Source organism: Callorhinus ursinus, unplaced genomic scaffold (genome assembly GCF_003265705.2).
Source record: "Callorhinus ursinus isolate GAN/ISIS: 27379988/994484 unplaced genomic scaffold, GSC_fseal_2.0 scaffold7, whole genome shotgun sequence".
In the NCBI taxonomy this organism is placed as follows: domain Eukaryota; kingdom Metazoa; phylum Chordata; class Mammalia; order Carnivora; family Otariidae; genus Callorhinus; species Callorhinus ursinus.
The window spans coordinates 69,310,748-69,321,746 of NW_027397069.1; the positions used below are offsets into that span (position 1 = coordinate 69,310,748).

At 40.8% G+C, this 10,999-nt stretch overlaps 1 protein-coding gene and 2 non-coding genes across 3 annotated transcripts; all 3 read right to left on the bottom strand.

The window, feature by feature from the left end:
- Nucleotides 1–4,613: 4,613 nt before the first annotated feature.
- Nucleotides 4,614–10,380, bottom strand: RPL21 (ribosomal protein L21). The gene is made up of 6 exons (XM_025875149.2): nt 10,171–10,380; nt 7,918–7,996; nt 7,589–7,650; nt 6,911–7,023; nt 5,624–5,774; nt 4,614–5,455 (listed from the first exon to the last, which is right to left on the bottom strand). Exons 2-6 carry the CDS (start codon nt 7,982–7,984, stop codon nt 5,366–5,368), a joined length of 483 nt encoding a protein of 160 aa, XP_025730934.1. The 5' UTR covers nt 7,985–7,996; nt 10,171–10,380; the 3' UTR covers nt 4,614–5,365.
- LOC112826977 (small nucleolar RNA SNORA27) lies at nt 6,733–6,859 on the bottom strand. The gene has a single exon (XR_003209113.1). It is a non-coding gene; the product is annotated as a small nucleolar RNA SNORA27 (small nucleolar RNA).
- Nucleotides 7,140–7,211, bottom strand: LOC112826969 (small nucleolar RNA SNORD102). The gene has a single exon (XR_003209105.1). It is a non-coding gene; the product is annotated as a small nucleolar RNA SNORD102 (small nucleolar RNA).
- Nucleotides 10,381–10,999: the final 619 nt, after the last annotated feature.

The following is a 10,999-nucleotide window of genomic DNA, read 5'->3' on the forward strand; positions in this document are numbered from 1 at the left end:
TGTCTCCAGGGGGGCAGAGACTCTAGCTTGTGTCTTTAGCATCAGCACGTAGTGGTGCCTGGGACTTAGAAGGTCCTTTGTTCACTGACCGACTTTCTGAATGAATAAATGAATAAATGAATGAGTGATGTCTTCACTGTGTGAAACGGAAAAAAAACAGAAGCCATGTGTGTAACCATTATCCCAAAAGCTTGGTTTTGAGAGCAACCTACTCTCGAGAGAAAGTGTTCCAGGAAATGTCCTGAGATAACTGCTGTATCTCAGTTGCACTGACTTTTGGCAGCTTACAAGGCAATCCCCTTCTGTTAAACTTCAGTTTAACTGGAAAGATTTAAAGCAGGGCACCTCATTCCTTGACGGGAGAAAATACCATAAAGACAGTTACTATTTACAGAACCACTTTGAAACCATTCGGTTCCAGGGATCCTTCAGCTGTTCAGTGATAGGGGTCCAAGTCATTGTGTCCCAGATGCTCTTTGGCTCTCTCTGAACAGAAAATGGCCCATTTCACCAAACACGAAGTCCTCACCAAAGCAGGAAGGGAGCATGGGATTCTATTGTCTTCTTTTATTATGAAATAAAATAATTCTCAGAACCCAGCAGACTTTCTCTTACCTCTCATCTCCAGAACTGAGAAGCTGAGGAAGAGTTTATCCAAGTATCCAGCAAAGAAGACGGGGATTGCCACTACCTTAGAACAACCCTAGCTCCTCCTCCCCAGGAGCTAGCGGACACCTTGCTCCCCCATTAAGTCAAGAAATAAAAGAGGGGATCTCTGTTGAGCAGGCATCAATGGACTCTGCACCTTTCACTTTCCTGGGATTAAAATGCAGAACTGTCAAGGGAAAAGAGCACTTTCTTGGCTGAATCTTGGACTTACCTCTACACCTCATTCCCCATCTTAATTCCCTGTCAGGAATAAGATCATTTTAGTTTAAGGTCACCCAATAAATAAGATTCCTAAGACTGTTTTCTGTCCCCTGATAATTATGTTCCATTTTGCATTCACATTGCACCTTAGCTCAGAGAGCTCAAAATGTTATTCCATTCTCCTTGGAAACTCTTTGCATTTGCAAATAGACAAGATAAGCCATGACCTTTTAATACAGATAATATGTTACCGAACTGTTACTGAACATTATAAATAGCACTGCCTAAATTGTTGCTGCTTGTGTTCTATTTCATTTTGGATTTGTGTCCAGAGTTATGTAAAATTGTACTGCAACCAATATAACACAGGCATACTGAAGTGGTTTTAAAATGATAATGGAAATGCGTAGGCACAGATATGGATACACAAATCCTGTGGGTGTTTAAAATGAGTATGAAGGGCAGAAGTTGGTAATTCGCAAATATCAGCCTTGGGAACTTATTAACCCTTTACCAGCCAAATCAGCTTGATTTCTAGCCCTGAGGTAAAGCTGCCAAGGGTCCTCCTCTAGTTCAAGAACATCTCTCCCTCCACCATCCATCCCCTCCTAGTATCAGCTCTTCCTGTGTATCCTAAATCCTTGAACAATGAGCTCACTGGAGACTCACAGACTACCTTTAGGTAATTTTACCAGACTAGAAACTGTGTTTTGCTACCAGCTCCCTGCTTTATTTCAACAGTCAAAATGATTGAAAATCTACTCGCTGCAAGACTCCATTAAGTGCTGGTACAGAATACAAAGAACAATTAACCTTCTATTACCAATCATCTACTGAGGGGATGACAAAGTATAAGACATTCCTGCCTGTCTTCACAGACATCCCTTTAGTGAAATTACCCTTTATAAATTTGAGTTTACCAAAAAATTCTATTTCTTTAATTTTAACTAAACCTGTAAAATGGGTTAAATATCTCCTAAATTGAGGTTCAGACAAGTTTAGTAACTTACCCGAAGTCATTGAGGCATTCAGTAGGAGACACCCCCAACCTGATTTCTAATCTTGGCATTTTCCATCCAGGTAGAGAGCAGGATGAAAACACTCAGGTCATGTAAAAGGAACGACAAAACAGGTCAGGGTGCCAACTCCAAGAGAGCTGCAATGGGGAGAATTAAATCTGAATGGGGGAGGGGGCGGTGGTAATCAGTGAAAGCTACAGGAAGAAATTGCCCGGTCTCTGAGCATGAGTAATATTTGGTAGGCGGAAACACAGAGGGTAGATGGCCTGTCAAGTTGAAGGAATGGCATGAGCAAAATCATGAAAGTAGAAGTATAATGCAAGTCTGGGGAGCTACGAGTAGTCTCAAACATTAGAAGGATGTGGTGGATAGCCCAAAAAGTTGGGGACCAGACTGTGGATGGCAATGCATGCCATGCTCAGGAATTTATCTGGAGGCTATGGAAAGCCACTGAACTCTTAAGGAGGGTAACCCTGACTATATGTTACAGAGTCAAGTGCTAGGAGCATACATACGAAGAACAAAATATCATCTCTGCTCTCAAGAATCTTAGAACTATTTACTTACTCATCTCCCATAAGCAATTATTCTGAACCTCCTTCTCGCTCAGGAGCAAAGTTATCACAACCTCACTTGAGCTAAGCCACCACCTCATTTTGGAGAATAGAGTACCTCACTGCATTTCTTTTCCAAATCAAATTATTTCCATAAATTCCAATCTTGCAAGGAAGTATCAGAGCATTTTCTCTACGCTTTTTGCATTTGGGGCTTTATGAGCTAGCCTGTCAGCTAATCCTCACTATACACATTTGCATTTGGAAAACAATCACAAAACAGAAACCCTGGGCTGCTTAGTCACTCCTCTGTACACACTTTCCGCCTCAGCATTATGAGCTGCAGATGCTGCCTCACCACTATTATTCATAACCAAGTAACTTGTCTAACAGATTCTGGGAAAGCTTTTGTATGAACAATACCAATTGTTTTTCTTTTTTAAGTGGGAATGGGATAAACACTTGTATCCCAAATCTAATTGTTTTCTCTCGTGCTCAAAAAGTAAACCTACTTTTATATCCTAGCAACTGTTACCGCTCCATTTTAGCAAAATTGTTTTCCACTTTATTCCCCACCATAGTGGAGAAAATGTTGACACTTAGAGATATGAAATACACAGTGATAATACACTAGAGATATGAAACTGTGGGGTTTTTCCTGCCCCAACATTGAGTGTGTGATTTATTTTATTCAACTCTTGGGATTAGGCTCAACTGAACAAAACAGAAGTCCTCAGAAGGTACCTGGCTAGATCAGAAAAGATAGAATCAAAAGTTCAAGGAGCCATGCACCTTCATTTATGGTAATGGCTCTAATTTAAGAATAGGGCAAAGTTTTAAAGTTAGAACATTTTTCTTCATCCTCACCAAGTGTAGGAAAGGGAGTTTTAAGAGATTCATTTATAATTTCACAATCTATAACAATTACTCATTATTTAAAAAGACCTGCATTTCAAGGCAGGCACATTAATTTATCAGCACATACACATTACTCAAAGCTAGGGGAGTTCCATGCAATTTATTTCTCCAATAAAACCTCTTCAAACTAGTCTGTGTATTTGCAGGATATCCAAATGGAACTGCCCAAGAGGTTCAGAGAACGAGTTCTGAAATTTGAGTCTCAAGTATATTAGAGAGGACTAAAGACAGATCAGTGGTTCTCAAACTTGAGCATCTCAATCACCCAGAGAGGTTGTAAAGACTGCTGGGCTCATGCCCAGAATTTTAGCTGGCCCACATTTTTAGCAAGTTCCCCAAAAATGTCAGGTGGGGAACCATACTTGAGAACCACTGGAGCCCACAGTGGAGCTGGACCTCACGACCTAGGCCTAAGCCAAAACCAAGTTGGATTGAGCCCCCAAACCAAGTTTTATGTACATTCATGGTACCACTATTGCCATTACAGCGCATTAGAAAACTGCCACTGTACATCAGATGTTAGAGTCCACATTTTCTGATGATCTGCCCTAAGAACTCCCCTAAACCAGTTCTATTTGCAGTCCTTCTTCTTAATATTCACCTTCACCAGCCCTCCTAAACTGAGGGAGCTGATCCTCTGCCATGTCTTTTGTCACAATTATGTCAACCTGGTGGTCATGGGAATATGGAGTCATAGGCCCTAAGTGCATAAAGGACCTCTCAGAATCATTTGGCCTAATCTAGGGTCAACAAAAAGTAAGGCTAATACAAACTGCTGGAAAATGAACAAAGTCTGAGGTTTCCCGATCTTTCCACATCCTATGGGAGACTTAATAATCTCAATTACTCACAAACAAAATTGTTATGAGCCCTCTAGAATCCAAAACATTCTAGTTTGGTAAAGTCCATAGGAAAATAAGATTAAACACACAGAAACTAGAAAATATGTCTGCTCAGGGTGCCTGTGTGGCTCAGTTGGTTAAGTGGCTGCCTTTAGCTCAGGTCATGATCCCAGCATCGGAGCCTGCTTCTCCCTCTCCTCCCAGCTTGTGCTTTCTCTCTAATAAATGAGTAAATATTTAAAAATATATATATAAAGTGCCTTCCTCAATTCAAAGAACATTTATGAAATGTTTATTATGTGCCAGGACCTAGGAGGACAAAGTTTACTAACAGTCTTTAATCTCAGGTCTACTGGGGAAGATTAAATTTTTAAAAATTATAAACACTAAGAAAGCAAACACACGTGCAGTGGGACCAGGTATAAGGGACTTTATTCTATCATCCCAAACCAGAAATAATTTCTCTTCTCTGATTCCAAGCACTTTGATTCCTCTCCTTGCAATACTTTTATCAGGGAAGGTTCACCTATGACACTCAAGGTGAAAAAAGGACAATCAGGAATTCACCAACTTTAAGTGTAGGTATTTCAGGCAAAGACAAGTACAACGGAACTGGGGCAAGAAAGAGCAATTCCAAGAAATACATTTTTCCTAAGAGCCAGAGCACCATACAAGAAAACCGTAACAGGAAATGACAGGGAAAACAATTTAGTAGGAACCAGACAAAGTGCTTTAAACCATCTGTTTTTAAATAGTAGCCTTCAAAGGCAAGTTCTTTATCCTTAAAACACAGCTATTTAAGACAGGATACAATTACAAGAACTCGAACTTTCACTGAGCTTAAATGCAATGCAACAGATAACCTTCCACATATTTTTAAAATTCTTTTTTCTTAGGGATTTGGAGGGACTATTTTCCAACTATAAATATTTTTAAAGTAGTATCTGGCAGTTTCCTAACCAACTGAGTATATTGTTCTACAACAAACCACCTCACATCTTTCAACAAGAAAAAAAGCCACTAAGTTTCAATAAAGACATCACCCAATGAATTAGGACACAAAGTTTGCTTTAAATATTTTTGGGGGGGAAAGCACACCACACTTCTACTCAATTAAGAGAAACATTTTTAGTCTTGAGGTCTTTTATTTTCTTTACATTTATCATGCCATGAATTCATAGGGAATGGGTTCCAGCAGTTCAGGCTCCTTTCCATTAGTTCTCACAAAGTGTGCTTCTCTGGGTGGGGCAGGCTATTAAAAAAAAAAAAGCAAGAACAGAAATCAATTTCAAAGTGTTCTCAGAAACAAAGAAATAACATATACTCAAATTCATTAACTTTCATATAAAAGAAAATTACCACTGAGCAAGTTTTAAAATTCCCAAGATCAATACCAAGAAATCATCTGTCAAGCACTCACCTGGCGCTTCAGTTGAACCCAAGTACCTTTCTCTTTGGCTTCCTTCTTTTTCTGATCATTTTCCTTCACACGCTTCAGGAAGCTGTCTCGGCTCTTTGAGTGTTTAATATGCTCAATGCGTACATTAATTCTCTTGGCAAGAATCTTGCCCCTGGGGAGAATCAACATTACTATAAACACTTCAGCAAAAATGTAACAAATCCAATTTTATTTGGCAGTTTTCATTTATTAAATAAACCACAAACCTTTCACCAATAGATAGCATTACTCAGCATGGCGATGGCTAATTTACAATAATTAATTGTACTGCAAGAGGCCTTGAAGCAAACATCTCCACCTTTTTTTTTTTTTTAAAGATTTATTCACTGGGCTGCTTAGGTGGCTCAGTCAGTTGAGCATTCCACTCTTCGGTTTTGGCTCAGGTCACAATCCTAGGGTCATGGGATTGAGCCCTGTGTTGGGATCTGTACTCAGCAGGGTGTCTGTTGGAGATTCTCTCTCTCTCTCTCTCTCTCTCTCTCTCTCTCTCTCTCTCCTTTCCCTCTGCCCCTCCCCACTGCTCATGTTCTCTAAAAATTAAAAAGATTTAATTTATTTATTTTAGGGGGGTAGAAGGAGAGGGAGTCTTAAGCAGACTCCATGCTGAGCATGGAGTCTGACGTGGGGCTCAAGTGCCCACAACCCAAGCCAAAATCAAGAGTTAGATGCTTCGGGCGCCTGGGTGGCTCAGTTGGTTAAGCAACTGCCTTCGGCTCAGGTCATGATCCTGGAGTCCCGGGATCAAGTCCCGCATCGGGCTCCCTGCTCAGCAGGGAGTCTGCTTCTCCCTGACCCTCCCCCCCCATGTGCTCTCTCTCATTCTGTCTCAAATAAATAAAATAAAATCTTAAAAAAAAAAAAAAGTTAGATGCTTCACCAATCGCACCACCCATACGCCCCCGAACATCTCCACTTCTTTCTTTTGATGAGGTGACAGACCTTGAAATACTATATAACCAAAACCAAATCACTAACTCAATTTACTACTTACTATACTTCTTTTTTATACTCTGAAAACTAGAACTGCTAAACACCAAACCCTAATAAAACCTTCCATTAAGTCTAGTTTAATTTGTTTCCTCTGACAGGATACAAGGCAAACACCCAGTTTGCTTGAGTTTTAAAAGGATATTTCCTTTGCCCCACTTGAATGACCAATAAAGACATAAGTCCAATTGGCAAAGTGAAAAGGGGGTATGGGGTATGAAGGAATACTGATCGGCTAAAAAGAACCCTGAAGTTACTTACTTAACTTGTTTGTTTACAACAATGCCAACAGCATGCTGAGTAACATTGTAGACTCTTCCAGTTTTGCCATGGTAACATTTGTGGGGCATTCCTTTTTGAACAGTGCCCATTCCCTGTTAAGAAAGGAGATTAAAGTTATGCCAGCATTTCCCCTTCCTTTTACATCCTGACTCTTACTAAAGTAATTAAGATACTCTAAAATTTTTTTTCTTTTAAATGGCAACTCAAGAGCTTTCAGAGCCGGTGAAATGTTGTTTTTCACATTGCTTTAAGCAATCAAAAAGACAATCATCATTAAGCTCCAGAGTCCCAGGATACATTTAAATATTGGTCACAAAACAAAACTTTCACTTGTTTTTACAAAAATAACAATCTCTGTCACCATCAACAATTAAATTTTGCACTAAGGTATTGTTCCTTTTTACCTCCACAAATTCATAACCTGTTAACAAACAAGTAACGAAGAAAGTCTTAGACTCAGGAATAGCACTTTAAAAACTCTGGTTTCTCAGTTAAATAGCCATTCTACACTTACCAGCTCTTATTCAGACCAAAGATTTTCCCTATTCAGGAGAATAAAAAGCCAACAGATGCAACATACACTAGTATCTGAATTCCAAATTAAACTTTTCTACCTTCTAATATTCTGTAGGTTATTTACCCAATTTTAGAATTTACCTTGATGTCCACAATATCACCTTTCTTATAGATTCGCATGTATGTGGCCAAAGGAACAACTCCTGCACCCAAAAAAATGAGTATAGTCAGTATCAAGATTAAAAAGTCTAGAGTATAAAAGAAACATGCAAGCTTATTAGCTTTCAACATTCTCTATTTTTGACAGTTGTATTTTTAAATCTTATTTATAAGAACCTACTATATGAAATTTATGCTTTTGTTTACTACAAAAACAAGTTAGGTAGATGCTGGTTAATTAACGCCATTTAGTAAGAATGCATTGTATGAAGGTATGCTATGTTTGCTCTCTAGGGGGTAAATTTACTTACCATGTTTTCTAAAAGGTCTAGAGAACATATAGCGGGTACCTCTCCTCTTTCCCTTTGTGTTGGTCATTTTGGCAAATTACTGAAAACAGAAAGTATAAAACAGTAAAATGCAAATGCAAAATTGACATTTGTCTTTTCAAACAAAAACCAATCAAACAACCCTGTAAATGTCAAACGCTTGCATCACAGGAGCTACACAATTATGGAATGTAAGAAGCTGATTCACCAATCGGTATTTCTCATAAACGGTAAAAACCTATCATTTTGGCATGTAAGACTTTTGCTGAAACTGCTTAAGTGTTAACTAAGCAGCAGAATTTTATCTTAGAACCCACACCAGTACTTTCCCTATTAGAACATAAAAACACAACAAAACTTCTAAAACCACCATGTCTGTAGTAGAACCCAGCCCAGAATGCCAAAGGCACTGGAATTACTAACTAGTTGGTAATTTATTTGTTGTTGGAGAACAAGACAACTCAGCCCTGCATTTTTACATGATGATTAAACCCCTTCTCTTATTGGTGTTATTTTTTGTGACAGTATCTTACACAGCATCTGCCACGAATTTCCAAATCACTTCATACTTCTGGTTACTTTACTCCTTCATTTACTAATAATAAACGTATGTAGAGTTGAAGGGTTTTTGAAAAACACAGGCTTTATAACTACTGACCTAATCTGACTTAGGTTCTGCCACTTGCTTCCTGAGAAATTTGTATTTAAATTCTGATCCTCATCTGCAAAAATGGGGTTAATACTCTTGCAATTAACTGAGGTAATGTCTACAAAGCATTCAGCAAGTTCTACCCTATGGCTCAACAGTAAGTGGTAGTCAATTTATCATTATCTAAGAATTCACATATAGGCATTTCAAATCAAATCAGTTTCCCAAAAGGTTAAAACAATGGTTTTTATTGCTTATTCGAGGGCAGAACTATCATTGCCAAGAATTACTCCTACCACAAGGCAGATACATGTTAAGTCAGGCTTAACCTGATGGGACTGTAACATAAATCAGTCTCAATAATTATTAACATTCCTTTTTTTATTTTACGGATCTGACAGAGAATGAAAGAGAGCACACAAGCTGAGGGAGCAGCAGACGCCCCACTGAGCAGCGAGGCCAACGCGGGGCTCTATCCCAGAACCATGGGATCATGAGCTGAGGCCGACTGAGCCACCCTGGTGCCCTCTTACTAACACTTCTTAAAGAAAAGTGACTCCAAAGTACCTTATTCATTAACCTGGGAGGTATGGAGAGACAATGTTTCACCTAAGCCACCAACGCCAAATCACTGTTACAACAAATGCATCCGTTACTTTTTAAAAAAGGGAACTAAGCATCTATTAAATGCCAGATATTCTGCTTTAATTCTCAAATTCTCGACATTTGTGTCAACTCATACCCAAGTGTCAAGTTCATAAACAAGAGATACTCGGCAGGTCCAAATCACTTTATAGAGTCACTAAGTGGCAGATTCAGTAATGGAAGTAATTTCTGACTCCAGGATCCATTCTCTTTCCACCAGATCCATTCTCCCCAGGAGAAATCTATCTTACATCACGAAACAACACACGCTTTAAAAAACAGTAACTTAAGTAGGAAACAGTGATGCTTTAGATTAACAGTACCCAACAGGACCCACTATAAAATGCAACATGCAGTTTGCTCAACTCTGGTCGCTAACATTTACAAGCCAAATGAAAAGACGAAAGAAAAAAAAAGATGAAAAAAAGAAAAGATTAAGTGGTAATTCAATTACTTTCCCCCTCAGATTCTAAATGAGACACCTAACCATTCACATGCAGCCCCAGCGTTAACAAAACAGTACTTGTGGCAACCTGAAAGCACTTTCCGTTTGTTCAAATGCGATTTGGGGCCCCAATTTAAAACAACCGGATTAATTTCACACACTAAAGCCAAGCGGTCTACAGGTCCTATCATGCAAGGTATCCACTGTTCTCGGACCGCAAGCCCAGGTTTTCACGCACAACTAGGCCTCACCGGAAGTTAAAGCACGTGCCTTTAAACCCGTAAACCCATTCCTACTACCCCCAAAGCCCCTATCCAACAGCATCACAGGTTTAGGCTTTACATTAGTGGCAAAAACGCCACACTGAAGAAGAGTTCGAAAGGCGCTGGGCCACGGGGCCGCACAAAACCTGTCCGAAGGCCCAGAATACCGAGGCTGAAGCCCTGGGGACACAGGAAGAACAAATTCTTTCCCAGACTGACCCGAACTGCCTCACCCCAGGGCCTCGGCTTCGCTTTTCTCGAGTCTCTCCCCACGCAGGGCTGCGGCCTTGCCGTCTGGTCCTCAGCCCCCGGCCCGGCGCACGCCGCTCCTGGTTTGGGACGAACATAACTCCACCACCCAGGTCAGTGGGCCCAGGACAAGCTAGACGGTCTCTCAAGGACCTCAATGCACTGCCGCTGCGGTCACAAGTTCAGAACTCGAGTCCGTGAGACACGCGGCACCGGGAGCCACGCGCAGGCCCTACCTGGAAGATGGCGGTTCCGGCCGAAAGGAAGGAGGCGGGGCCGCAGCGCGCGCCTTACAAGGGCCTACGGGCTGCCCGCAGCACTGCCTGAAAGAAATGCCAGCCGAAAAACACTCTTCTGGGGAAGGGGATCTTCTCACAGAACAAGGGAAGCCTGGCAGAATATTTTTCTTTCTTGTGAAAAAGAGGCAATAGACCAACACAAGCTGACACTTGGATCTTTCCGGACAGCCCGGAAAGGGGCCTTCAGGGCCGTCAATCACGACGCCGGCGTCCCAAGCGTGCGGACGTTTGCCTTCGCGTCGAGCTTACGCCGGAAGCGCGCGTGTGTCGGCGTCTGCGGGCGCCGCGGAGCGGTTGGGGTAACGGCGTCTAAGCCTTTTGTGGGGCTCGTAACTGCTCTATTTGCAGAAATGATTACGTGGGCGCAAAAGACAAATTGTAATGAGGCAAACATATTATCCAGTTTGTATGTCTTTCAAGTTTTTTTTGCTCTATGAGTCAAGATAAACCACGCTCTTGCTGGCGTGCGCGTGTTATGCATTTTGAGCAATTTGGCAAAATAAAACTGCAAATT

Excerpts from the sequence above, each read along its gene's own strand:
- RPL21 (XM_025875149.2), bottom strand. The coding sequence starts at position 7,984 with ATGACCAACACAAAGGGAAAGAGGAGAGGTACCCGCTATATGTTCTCT. Across the intron at positions 7,651-7,917 it reads TAGACCTTTTAGAAAACATG|GAGTTGTTCCTTTGGCCACA; the intron begins GTAAGTAAATTT and ends TTTTGGGTGCAG. Across the intron at positions 5,775-6,910 it reads GTTGTAAACAAACAAGTTAA|GGGCAAGATTCTTGCCAAGA; the intron begins GTAAGTAACTTC and ends GATTCTCCCCAG.